This window comes from Eulemur rufifrons, chromosome 14 (genome assembly GCF_041146395.1).
Source record: "Eulemur rufifrons isolate Redbay chromosome 14, OSU_ERuf_1, whole genome shotgun sequence".
Classification (NCBI taxonomy): Eukaryota; Metazoa; Chordata; class Mammalia; order Primates; family Lemuridae; genus Eulemur; species Eulemur rufifrons.
In genome coordinates, this window is record NC_090996.1 from 18328311 (window position 1) to 18342082 (window position 13772).

General features: G+C 43.2%; 1 protein-coding gene and 1 non-coding gene across 2 annotated transcripts in view; both read left to right on the forward strand.

Moving 5' to 3' along the window:
* GTF3C1 (general transcription factor IIIC subunit 1) overlaps positions 1-13772 on the forward strand; it is a 75155-nt gene that overhangs the window by 5334 nt on the left and 56049 nt on the right. Inside the window, exons 3-6 of the mRNA XM_069486778.1 lie at positions 3435-3611; positions 3882-4025; positions 7847-7943; positions 11465-11588. Coding sequence (XP_069342879.1) covers positions 3435-3611; positions 3882-4025; positions 7847-7943; positions 11465-11588 — 542 coding nt within the window. The remainder of the gene's footprint in view (positions 1-3434; positions 3612-3881; positions 4026-7846; positions 7944-11464; positions 11589-13772) is intronic.
* On the forward strand, positions 5988-6174 carry LOC138394950 (small Cajal body-specific RNA 16). The gene has a single exon (XR_011235458.1). It is a non-coding gene; the product is annotated as a small Cajal body-specific RNA 16 (non-coding RNA).

A 13772-nucleotide genomic window follows, 5' to 3' on the forward strand; every position in this document is an offset into this window, starting at 1 on the left:
TATGACCCATAAATGTGGGGCATTTCCTGGGCCCTAATGTGATGGGATGTGTCCTGATGGCTCAGGGCAGAGGTTCCAAATTGGCCAAATCTGCCCACATGGTAGGAAAAAAAAAGCCGTTTGCCCAGCATGGTTTTGTGTTTTGCTTTTAATTTTATTTCATTGCTAATATTTAAAAACCTGATTTCTAGCTTCTCTTGAAAAATCACCAGATCTGGTTACATTGATACCAATTTTTAAATTGCAGTGTAGGCCTTCAGATGAGCATGTACTGTCCAGTTCCGCACACCCTATGATTTCCTTTATGTGTGCTGCCTGCTCTCCTGACCGTGGCCTAGAAGGCTCTATGTGACCTAGCTCCTGCCCCCAGCACTCTGACCTCAGCCTCCTCAGTTTCCCCACTCCTCACTGTGCTTCAGCCTGAACAGGTGGGGCTCCTTTCTGTCTCAGAGCAATGGTGTGTGCTATTCCTGCCACCTAGAATGTTCTACCCTCAGATCTTCACATTGCTACATCATTCAGGCTTCAACCTGACTCCTCAAGAAGTGTCCCCCATTACTTAGTCACTATCATATTACTTTTTTGTGGTACCAAAAATGGTTTTAATTATTTATGTCACTCTTTCCTCACCACACTATGGGCAGGGACTCTGTGCATCTTGTTCACCACTATATCTCTCAAGTCTATAATAGGCCTGGCACAAAGTCAGCTCCTAGAGATACATGTTGACTGTTGGGTTTGAAGTTGTAGCCTCTGACCTGTGTCACAGTGTCTGAACTGCCCAGCATGGCATCACAAGGCTGTTCAGGATGTGGCCTCCCTCTCAAGCTTTCCTTTCTTCCACTTGCCAGCTTGCTATTGCACTCCAGACTTCGCAGCTGCGCTAACCGCTTACCTCCCAGAGCAGGTGTACTCCTTCATGCCTCTGTAACCTTGCAGGTTCCCTTCCTTGCCCTTCCCCCTCTCATCCACCCAGCTTACTGCTAACTCAAGAATCACCTCCTTGAGAGGTTTCTCTAATTACTATGCACATGCTCTAAAAACACATAGGTTTGAACTGAGGCTCTTCATATATGCCGTTTCATAGCCTTGACAACCAGAGCTTCTGTCTGTCAGAGACATTATCACCTTATCACCTCGTAGTGTAATTGCGTGGTTTTTTATTGTTCTTCAGTAGACTGAGCTCCTTGAAGGTATATACTATTTTTATTTGTCTTGGTGTCTTGGTACTTTGCACAGTACGTAATCGGTATTTGGACCATCGCCAACAATTTAGAACTAGCAGGAGTCATTGAATCAGCTAATTGGCAATAATTAACAGAAACATTGGAATTGTGATGGTCAAAAATAGTAAACTAATCTGAGTAATAAAATTTAAAAAGCAGCAAACCGGTTTGCTGTCTTCAAACTTTTTTTCCCAACTGACCTCTTATAATTTATCTTAATGAGTCTGTTCTGAGAAAAGAGAGCATAGGTCCTAAGTTTGTGACATTCAGATGTGTAAAGTAGACTCTTTCATGTGTATTCACAACCTAACATCCTGTTTGGAGACAGACTATCCAGACTTCTGTGACTTATGCAGAAGACTAATTATAGATCACAAACAATGTGAAGGAAAATGCAGTTGAGTTACAACAAAGATAGCCTGTTCTTTTTTATTTTTGCCTACTTGGTGATAGAAGTAAAGTTATCTGGTATGGGGAAGGAGGAAGGAAAAGTGTCAGACTGAGTTGAGTGGTGTGACTGCAGATAGACTCTGTGACCGGGCGTCTATAAACAACAGGGCCAGAAAGAGTGAATGTTTGGCTCCAGATGAGAAGAATTGATATCTTGTGAGCTCTTATATGTGGACCCCTGGTGACTCCTCTGTCCAGGAAAGGGAGGTCATCTATTGTAGTCCATTTCCTGTTATAACAGAATACCATAGACTGAGCAATTTAAAAAGAACAGAAATTTATCTGGCTCATGACTCTGGGGTCTAGGAAGTCCAAGAACATGGCTCCAGCATCTGGCAAGTGTCATCCCATAGTGGCATCACGTGGTGAGGAAGTGTATACACGTGCATGCAGAACAGAAAGAAATGGGGCCAAACTTAACTTTTTATCAGGAGTTTACTTCTGTGATAACTGACCCACTCCCACGATGACCACATTAATCCATTCATGAGGGCAGAGCCTTCATGGCCTGATTACCTCTTAAAGGTTCTGCCTCTTAATATTATTAAAATGGAAATTAATTTTCCAACATGTGAACTTTTGGGGGACACATTCAAACCATAGCGTCCTTCAGTTGCTATGAGTAACTTCATGCTAAGGAGTAAGTGAGGGATGGGTTCTCTGCCAGGATTTCCTTGAAGGATCTCTCTGCTGCAGAACCAGGGCTTGGACCCTGAAGGTGGGTGAATGGAGCAGGTCAGTTTGCTCAAGACATCAGTTTAATTTAACAGGCAAGGCTCTGTGGTGGGGAATGCATCGTAAGAACTCTCAGGTCTCAGCAGAGAAAGCAGTCTTCTCACTTTGGGTACCTTGAAGTGCCTTGCTAGGAAGTGTTTTTTGGCCTCTTTTTAGGCATTATTTTCATGCATCAGTTCAGTAGAAGAAACTAATGATTTGTTCAAGGTCTGGTCTTCAATGGTGAAGTCAAAATTAGACTACAGGTTTGCTGATTACATAGTTTAGTGTTTTTGACTCTGAAGTTTGTTTCATTAGTCCAGTTCACTAGGGTAGTTTATTTACTTAACAAATATATACAGAGCCCCTACCATGCACCCACATTATTCTAGGCACTAACGATATCCTGGTGAACAAGTTAATAATGTCCCTGCTCTTACAGCACTTATATTTGAATGAGGGAAACTGATAAGAATGTTGGAAAAAAACTGTGGCCGTTTCTGAGAGTGCTGAGTGCTATGAAGACTATGGGAATGGTTGAGGAGGGCCTGGAACTCTAGTTGGCACTTTCTAGAAGGCCTGGGGAGTTGATAGCTGAGCTGTGACCTGAATGATGATAAGAAATTGGTCACGTAAATATCCAGAAGAAGAGCTACCAGCCAGAGGAAACAGCAAGGGCAATGACCTCGAGGCTTTTTTAGGAAAAAGAAGACTGTTGTGGGTGGGAGGCAGAGTTGTGGAAGATGAGATGAGTGAGGCAGGGAGGTTCAGATCGTGGAAGGCCTTCCTGGCCATGATGAGGAGTTTGGATTTGGTGTGAGTGCCCTGGCAAGCCCTGGGGTGGCTTTCAGCAAGGAAATAAGATCATCTTTTTTCCTTCAGTTCTAAGGCTCTGAAAACTTGCTTAGATTCATTTGGGGTTATTATGGACTTCTGAGAAGAAGCAGAAAATGAAGATTCTGAAAAGTTCTATTTTTTCATATTTCAGTTTTCTTAAAATCAGTTAAACCTATTTATTTCTTTGTGGTCGTTTCTGATTTGTAGGTGGGGGAAGAAACTGATCATTGTTGCCTCCCAGGCCATGCGGTACAGGGCCTTGATAGGCCAGGAGGGGGATCCTGACCTGAGGCTCCCCGACTTCTCTTACTGCATCCTGGAGCGATTAGGCCGGTCCAGGTGGCAAGGAGAGCTCCAGCGAGACCTTCACAGCACTGCTTTCAAGTAAGGAGGAGGATTTGCTTCTCTGCTTTAAATTATGGGGCTCACTAGTCATTGCATCTTGTACCCCAAATGTAGGGACCTGCTGCCTTGTCTTCCCCGAGGCATGGCTTTTCTTTCTAAGGCCATTGTCTCACAGTGACTGTTCTCTTGGGTTGGCTGGGCAGGAGGTATGTGTCTGGTGTGTATGTCCAAGTGAGAGACTCTATACAGTGTGGGGTTAAAGCTGTGAACAAAGTAAATGACACAGCCCGTGCTCATTTCCTTCTCTAGGGTTGATGCTGGGAAGCTACACTATCATAGGAAAATTTTGAACAAAAATGGGCTCATTACGATGCAGTCCCATGTGATCCGATTACCCACTGGAGCCCAACAACACTCAATCCTCCTCCTCCTGAACCGGTTTCATGTGGACAGGTACGTTTGTAGAGGTCAAGGCATGAGGTTACTTTTTTGTTGCAGCCATGTGTATTATGCTTTTAAAAATCATAGAGGCCAAATCAGAATATGACTGTAGTTTTTAAAAAAGGATATTTATTATCTGTTGCTGGTGAAAATAAGTCCTGCTTATTTAGAAAGCCTGGAAATTATGCATAAAAGAGGGAAAAAATTACCTACAACCCCACAGTGCAACAATAGAAACTATTAACATTTTGGAGAAGTGTAAAAATTAAAGTAAATAAGTCAAATTTGATTTGTCATGGTGACAGAATTATGGTTGAATTATGTCAGTTGCAAATTGGATGTTTTACAACACACAGCCATAATAATCAATGTTATATGGATGAGACAGTGAGGTTCTGCTAAATGATTGCAATGCATGCTATGGCTATTCCAGCTGGGTATCATAGTCCAGGCAATGTAGCAAACTGGTAAAATATGCACATTCTCTTCTGAGAACCAGGGAGTCTCTGAGAGTGAGTAGGTTATCTCTGACTCTTTAATCCTTGCTGTTGGGGTGACTAATTACCTGGCACAGGAATGGGGGAAAGAAATGTTCCACCACTCTGCAGAGGTCTCGGTCTATATTCTACAACCCCATGCCCTGCTTTGTGGAAGGGGCAGAAGCCAGCATGGGGAAAGGTCAAGCTGGTATAGGGCCTAGGAAAAAGAGTCCTTGGGTGAGTAGTTCTGGGCCTCGCAGTGCCTGGCTACCAGCACTTGTGGTAGTGGTAGACAGTACTGAGGGATAATGGGGAGGTGAGTAGGCAGACCCTTCCCTGGACCACGGGGAATGATTCTGTTGTTCTCCCTGGCCAGTTGACAGAGTCCCTGCCCTTCACCCCCGTGGCCAGGTGCACCCCCCAAAGGGGAGGGGAGTGAACGCTCAGGATTAAGTGTAAGTTTTAAAGTTTGCAGTGCCCACTGCATTGCACATGCCTTGGCCCCAAAAAAGTGCTTGACACACGTATATACACTATCTATTGACTATGGATCTCTGGGGGTGAAAATCTTCTCTGTCTAATGGCCTAACAGTTGTCTAATGGCCTTCAAACCTGCCAAGATGTTCAAAATGTTCTGAATTCCTAATTTATCTTCTCACTTATGTTTTGGAAATACAGTTGACCTTTGAACAATGCTAGAGGTTAGAGGTGCCAGTCTCCCGCACAGTTGAAAATCCACATATAACTTTTGACTCCCCAAAACTTAACTTCTGATAGCCTACTGTTGACCAGAAGCCTTACTGATAATATAAACAGTTAACACATATTTTGTTATATGTGATACATGTCTTATATACTGTATTAGTGTAATAAGTAAGCTAGAGAAAAGAAACTGTTATTAAAATCATAAGGAAGAGAAAAGACATTTATAGTACTGTACTGTATTTATGAATACCGTAAGCTTATGTCATCTGTTTACAAGATGAGTTGTCTGTCTGAAACGGTGGGCAGCCGCATCTGCAGACCTTAATCTATGGTTCATATCAAGCAGTTTAACTTTTTCTGGTAATGTCATGACTTTTCTCTCCTTCTAGGGAGCACTTCTAGCATCACTAGTGGCATTTCATATGGATCCCGTGGTATCTTTCAAGGTTTATGATATTGCACTAAACACAATGAAAAATACACGAGAACTATGAGAGATCACTTTTTACTGTGATAAGCAATTTACTGGAGAGACGAACTGCTCACAAAGCGGTGATTAGTGTCACATGGCATTTTAAGGCAATACTGTCAACACTTGAGCTTGCCACACTTGAGCTTGCCACAATAGCAACAGGAGGTGGCTACAAAATTACTACAGTAGTATAGTTTGTATTATAATTAATTTTATTCAGTTATGATGCATCTTTACATTGAGTTACATTTCATTCAACTGCAAATGGTACCCTGTACGGTCTGTAAGTATTTGTATATATAAGTTTTGATAAATTTTATGGTCTGGGGAAAGGCTCCTGTGTTGTTGAACCTGCCCAGTTGTGGGTGCAGCCTTGTACCAGGCAGCCCGACCCTGACCTAAAGTAAAGTCTCAGGAGAAGTCTTACCTGGGTTTTGAATTTGCAGTAACAGGTGTGAGCATTCTAGCAGCAGTTTCATGATCATGTATGATACTGCAAACAGGAAGGACAAAAATAAAATTTTTTTTAATAGATTTGTGTACATTTGAGGGTAGTAAATGATAAAATAGACTAGTATCTACATATATTTTATGCATTCATGGCACACCCTTTTCTTAATTTTTTCGATATTTCTAGGTTATATGGTTCATCTGTGAACAATTTTTTCAAATTGTGACAGATCTCCGAAAAAGTTTTTAATATATTTATTGAAAAAAAAAAAAACCATGTATAAATGGGCCCGCCCAGTTCAAACCCATGTTGTGGAAGAGTCAACTGTACTTATATTGGAGAGAATCATGTTTTGGGAATTCACATTTTAATTAGTCATACTATCCATTAGTTAGATAACTATCTCACCAAACTCATAAGTGGTGTGTAGCCTGTGATCTACAAAGAACATAGGGTGGCAGCCATGGGGCAGGAGAGAGAACACTGGATTAAATCAAGATCTGTGTTTCAACTACCTCTCACTTGACCTCTTTGACCCACTGTTAACTCTTGTGGAAAATGGCTATGGTACAGTGTTTAAAATGCATAATAGTTCATATGCAGTAAATATCTGTCCCTTCATTTATTTTTTCACTCATTAAGTGGCAGTACAAATGGAGAAGTGGGTGTAGTCTCTGGCTCCCACAGATGTACTCGCCCTTTCCCTAGGACTGTGGGTCAAGCTATGCTGTCCTTGTCCAGCTGAACTGGCAGCAAGGCCTCTCTCTGTACCTCTTCCCTAGTTTCCCCGGGGCACACATAGTCAAGAGGCCTTGATGCTTTTTAGCTTGGAAGTATTTGTCATGACATCCACTTCACAGTAGAAATGAGATGGAAGGTGGGATCGATCACATCAGTGAATCAGAGGCAGAAACCAGGGCTTCAGAATCAGAGAGGTGTCACAGTGTAGGGAAGAGAGTACTAGATTTAGAAGAAGACCTAGGTTCCTGTCTCAGGCCTGAATTTGGGGGAAGCCTGTTAATTTCTTTATGAAATAATCCCTATCCTTCACCAAGTGATTTATAAAGAAATATATAAGATGCTTCCCAAACTTTAGAAGTATTATAAAGATGTAAGGTGTTTTAAAGAATCATTTCATTCAAGTTTTGGTCTTAGGGTCTAGTTTGTATACTGCCACTAGTTAGGTGACCTTGGACACACAACCAAACCTCTCAACAGCCACAGTCTCTCCCATTGTAAAATGTGGGCACTGGGCTGGATGGTCTCTGAGACGCATGTGGTCATTTAAGTTGTGCTGTGTCATCTTCAGAAAACAGGCAGGAGGCCGGGCGCGGTGGCTCACGCCTGTAATCCTAGCACTCTGGGAGGCCGAGGTGGGCGGATCGTTTGAGCTCAGGAGTTCGAGACCAGCCTGAGCAAGAGCGAGACCCCATCTCTACTAAAAATAGAAAGAAATTATATGGACAGCTAAAAATATATATAGAAAAAATTAGCCGGGCATGGTGGTGCATGCCTGTAGTCCCAGCTACTCGGGAGGCTGAGACAGGAGGATCGCTTGAGCTCAGGAGTTTGAGGTTGCTGTGAGCTAGGCTGATGCCACGGCACTCACTCTAGCCTGGGCAACAGAGTGAGACTCTGTCTCAAAAAAAAAAAAAAAAAAGAAAACAGGCAGTAAATGTTGTCTTTAGCTATAGGTGAAAAACGAACTGTTTGGTTTTCCTTACAGGAGGAGCAAATATGACATCCTCATGGAGAAGCTTTCAGCCATGCTGAGCACGCGGAGTAACCAGATGGAGACACTAGGAAAGCTGAGGGAAGAACTGGTGAGCCTGGGGGTGCCCATGTGCTGGGCTGCTGGGGAATCTTTGTCAGGCAGAGATGGATGAATTGCAACCCAAAACCCTGTGGTGGGTTTGAAATAAATGGGATTTTCCTTCGTTTCACAGAATGAATAAGTGCTGTCCTTCATTTAAATTCTTGCTCTTGCCTGACTTTTATTTTCCTCTGGGGTTTGTTCTGGAACCTGTTACCAAAGTTCACTTGCAATGGTAAATCTTGGTGTTTAGATTTACTTCTGTAATCAAGCCTGTAATTTTGTTCCCAGTGGTTTTATACTGAAATAGCAGATTGGTGACGGTCCTGGAAAGGAGGTGAGAGAGGCAGGGAGTAAGGCAGTCATTGACCTACTTTGTCTTTGGGCCCAGGGCAGTCGGCAGCTAGAATCAGGGGTCAGAGAGAGCTGAGCAGGATTTAGTGAATACATTAGCCAGTAGGTGAGGTTAATGCCATGAATATGGATGCTGTCTTTTTTGGGGAGCTGTGGGAGGGGAGCTCATTGCTTCTTTCTCTTTTTGCTGGCCAGATTGTGTGAGTCCTTGATGGCAGCCCCCCAGAAGACAAGACTACATCATCTTCTCTCGCTTAGGACGGTCATTCTAGGGCTTAGTACCATATGTTGAGGGCTGGGGTCTGACGGATGAGTTTCTGTAGGGTCTTTGCATGATGCTGGGGGTAACGATAGATGCCATTTACAAGCCAGTGGGTTTGAATGAGCCATATGTGAGTCATCTGTATTGTTTTGATAGCCATATGTTCTGCCCTCCAAAGGCTAGAGTGCTGGGTGTCTGAGAGTTGATCACACATATGCGGTGGCAGCAGCCCACAGACATTTGCTCCCAGTCTCTCCCCCAGAGTGTAAGAAGGAACCCGTAAGGCTTAACGAACACCCCTTTGTCATGAGCACCTCCTGTTCAACCCGTAACTTAGAGCCGTGGTAACTTGCCTGACTCTTCCAGGGGCTGCAAAATCAAATGGCAGCAGTACCCAGGAGGGTGATAGAAATGAACAGAATGGGCCAAGTATAGAAAAATTTCTGATAGCAGTATAGATTTAAGAAATTAACTTTCCTCTTAGCTACCATTAGAGAAAAGCAGTACAAAAATGGTGATAAATGGCAACTGACCTTCAGTTTCATTGTCCAAGGGTCTGATGGGGAGCATGGAGGCGGTGGCCCTGCAGAGATGGGCGTGCCTGCTGAAGGGAGGCGGCTGGTCCTCAGCTCCTGCTCGCTGCTGCTGGGAGGAGCTGCAGGCCTAGCACTGGGTGTCAGACCTTAGTTTTTCAAAAGGAGCCAAAATGTTGGTGCTTTTCTTTTTTTTTTTTTATTAATTGGAGAAAAAGATACAAATTTATTTACCATGTGTACACAAGAGCCTTCAGAATGAAAATTCAACTCTGCAAGGGGATTTAGCTTATATGCCTTTCTGGTAAAATGGGTTACTGGGAGTGGGGAAGAGGAATTCTGTTGAGTGGCAATAAAAGATTACTAGGGAGGATGAATGGGTGGAGAACAAAGAGGAACTAGTTCTCTGTGGAATTTGAATTAGTCTGAGAGGCAGGCCATTATCTTCTTAAAGAGTGTTCAGGTGTCCTGGTCACATTCCTGGTCCTACAGGGAGGGGAAGAAAAGAACAATTGTCCTACTAGGTGGGTCTGGATCTTTAGGCAGATAAAGAAGCTTTAACTTTTTTTTTTAATAGTTTTTAATCTGTTTTTCTTCACATTTTTTTTCTTTCTTTCTTCTTTTTTTGGTCTTCGTGGCTCACAAGAAACTTTAACTTTTTGGGGGAGTGCCTGTTGGTGGGGTGGTGGGAAAGGGCAGAGAGACCCTGAGCCTTCTTCCCTCAGTGCAGCGTGTCAAAATGCCGTATGTTGGGGTAAAATATTTCTAATTTTCTTCAGTCCCCACTTTGAAACTAAAAAGTTTCACATATTAAAAGCCAAGCTGATAACTTTGGAGAAATTTGAGTTAGAGGTTGTTAGTAGAGATATACAAAGGAGTGAAAAAAAAATTGGGATAAACGGAAAACAGCAAATTTAAACATATTGTTCCATATCTTCCTTAGTCAGTCTCTTAGTCCTGTGAATAGATCAGTTCAGTTAAACAGCTTTGTCCCATTCTAGAAGCTGGCATTGCAGTTGAGCTTGCACATAGAAGAAAAACAAAGGTTAATATTTGTAACCGTTCCTTAGAGTCTGGAGGGCATCCAGCTGAGGTGTCTAGATGTTAAACTCAAAACATCTTCAGTTAAAGTGGAAGTAGGCAGTGGCTTTCTCGCCTGGAGTTTGTATGTCACAAAGTATACCTGCAGGGCCTCAGGAAACAGGTAGGGGCAATTTCATTGAGTCCCCGTCATAAAAATGGAAGAAAAATTTGAAAACATTACTTGGAGACTTGTAGCCAGGGTAGAATTCAGGATTCAAACTAGAATCTAATAATGGGTTTACTATAATTTCTTCTGAAATGTAATTTTCTCTCTACAGTTTCCCATTTCTACTAAAGACAAATCATTGTAGGACCAATTTATTTGTGAAATAAATTTTAGTCTCATTATACTTGGCCTGGTTATTTGCATAAAGTGCAGCAAGAATGGTTATTGCTGTGTAGGCTTTCCTTTTTCCGTTTTTTTCAGTTGGCTTTGCTGGAATTTTTTTCATGAGGAATCTCAGGTTAGACTTTAAAGCCTGTTGAGCCAAGCCAAGGATTTAACTCTGTCTGTAGGAATTGGATAAATTCCTCTTTTCTCGAGATCTCAGAGTAACTTAGGGTTCCTGGACCTATCAGAAAGTGACATTCTTTGCTTACCACAAATCTGGGAATGTCATGGGTGAGGTACCAGCTGGGTGCTTTTTTTTTTTTTTTTAATGAGTCTCTTCACTTTTGAAATTTGACAGGTAAATTGCTTTCTTAAAAAAACATTATATAGATGAAAAAGTGTGGCCTGTCCTGGAGGCTGCTGTTCGGTAACCCCCGCAGAGATGTGCTTAGGGTCATTTTGGTTGTACCAGCCGAGTAGAAACATGAGTGTTAGGAAGGATATACTCATCCTCATTTCGTTGTAGCTGCACAGGTAGACCACACTTAAAAATTTTTTTAATCTGTTTTTTCCACTGCCTGTGGGAAGTGTGTGTGTATGTGTACATATTAATAATCAATACCTTTGTTTAAAAAAATCAAAACAACAGGAAAAGGTTGATACCTTTTCAAGTGAAAATCCCCCTCCCACCTGCCTCATTCCCACCCCTGTATACCCTTCCAGGATCTCTTCGGGCAAAGCTCCTTCCCCTTGTCATCAACAGGTAGAATCATTTCTGTCCTGCTCTGGACTTTGTTTTGTTCCCTTGACGATGTAGCTTGGCAACCTCTGCTCGTTAGTACCGCCAGCATTTCTCCATTCGAGATAATTAATTCAGGTCCTGAACTTGTGTTCATTTACATGACTTTTTAGTCATTTCAAACATCTTCCTTATACCTAATAGTAGCTTTTAAATTGTGTTTTGGCAGGGGCTGTGTGAAAGGACATTTAAGCGTCTGTACCAGTACATGCTGAATGCCGGACTAGCCAAAGTGGTTTCTCTTCCCTTGCAAGAGATTCACCCTGAATGTGGACCTTGTAAGACAAAGAAAGGTAACGGCAGATCTCAGCCTCCATTCCCTGGGGTGGATGAATGGGTGTCACTTCTCTCTTCTAAGCTCCAGCTTCTCGTTCTGATCACATTCTGCCTTACAGCATGATCTCACATGTTTATTCAACTTCTAATGCCTCAGTGCCTGGCTCAGGACTTTCTATATCAAAAGTGCCCAGAAAATGTTTGCTGAGCGAAAGCAGATCTCATGTCCAGCAAACATCTCTATGTGGTGTCCTCCAACATCTCAAATTTACAGTGCCCATAAAGCAAGTGCATATTTTCCTTCTGACGCTAAGCCACTCTTAAAGCCACTCTAAAGCCATTCTTTAGCCAGCTGTTATTATAATAAGTACCTACTCTGTGCTGCATGTTCTCATCAGCTAGCCCTATAATGTTGGTGATATTTTCTCCATTTTACATGTAAGAAAATTAAAGTTAAGAGATGTTAAGTAACTTACGGAAGGTTAAGCAATCAGTATGTGGCAAATATAGGATTTGAGCCTTCTGAGAAAGTTAAACTAAGGACAGTAGCCTATAAAACTTTAAAAACCTTTGCCGTCCTCTATTTTTCTTTATTCTTCATTTTTGTCCCGTGCTGTTTAACCTCCTGACTCACCAAAATCATTTTACTTTTCTTTTTTTTTTTCTGAGACAGAGTCTTGCTTTGTTGCCCGGGCTAGAGTGAGTGCCGTGGCGTCAGTCTAGCTCACAGCAACCTCAAACTCCTGGACTTAAGCGATCCTCCTGCCTCAGCCTCCCAAGTAGCTGGGACTACAGGCATGCGCCACCATGCCCGGCTAATTTTTTGTATATATATATATTTCAGTTGTCCATATAATTTCTTTCTATTTTTAGTAGAGACGGGGTCTCACTCTTGCTCAGGCTGGTCTCAAACTCCTGACCTTGAGTGATCCACCCACCTCGGCCACCCAGAGTGCTAGGATCACAGGCGTGAGGCACCGCGCCCGGCCCAAAATCATTTTAAAAGCTGAGGGTTAGACCTTTCAGCGGAAGGTGATAGTCAGAATACATGCGTTTCTCCACATCCACCCAGACTCCACCTCACATGCAAAGAGAATAGGACAGGAAATGACAGCAGAGAGAGCTGGCGGCAACATTTAGGTGTTCAAAGGCAGATGGACAAATGGTGACTGACGCGACAGACTGGGAAAGCTAAGTGTGTGTGAAGCGCGATAGCCAAGAGTTGACACCTCCAAACTTGAAATAAACTACAAAGTTGGAGATTCCAGGGACTTTTGAGAGCACAGATGTGGATGGGGCTAGAGATGAGAGGATTGGCTGATAGTCTGTATGAGAAGTTGCACCCACCTAAGAAGCCCTTTCCCACAAAGACAGAAGTCTGGAGTTAACAGAGCAGGTGCCAGAAGGTTTCTAGACTCAGAGATGTGAGCCCAGGCTGGGGACAGGGCACCGTGCCCAAAACGGGTATGTAACAATCTCCATAGGTGAAAATTCCCCCAGCTGCCTTTCCCGACTTGGCTGTCTCTTGGTTTATGCTGTCGTTTCGTGCACATCCTCCAGTAGCTTCCTAAAAGGGAACGTGGGCTCCTAGAACACTGGCAGCCAGTCTTCCAGTCCCCAAGGCTGGAGGCTGGAAAGTTCTTTTCTGAAGAAACTGGTGAGTCCACGAGAAAAGTCCTCCAGATACTGAAATTTGGGGGGTTGCCACAAATAGCAGCCCCTGCTGGCTCACCTCCACTGAAGCCCACCTGATGGTGGGCTCCTCTTCCTTCCTCTTCCCCACTCCTCAGAGGTGCGCTTCATGTTCAGAGAGTCTGAGTGTGGGTTAGTGTTAGGCATATAGAAAACCAAGCAAATGGAAATAAATGAGTTATTAACTCCAAGGAAAACCAAAAGGTGTACAAGAAAAAATTGTGTAGGGCCTGTGTGTATGACTTTGTAGGCATAGCAGGTACCCTGTGGAAACTGGCTTCGTCAACACATCTGAGCAGAGTGTGTGCAGGAGGACAGACCCACAGAATCCCCAGCACCTAGCTCGATGCCCTGCAGGAGGCAGGCGGCCATGTTTGTTGAGGCAGTAGGAACTGCCAGTCCAAGGGGATTCTGTTTCTTCCTTTATTTCCCAGCTTAGTTGTTGGAATCACTGGCTACCGTGTCTGGCTTCTTTGTGTCTGAGAAAAGTCTTGTGGAAGGATGGTAGC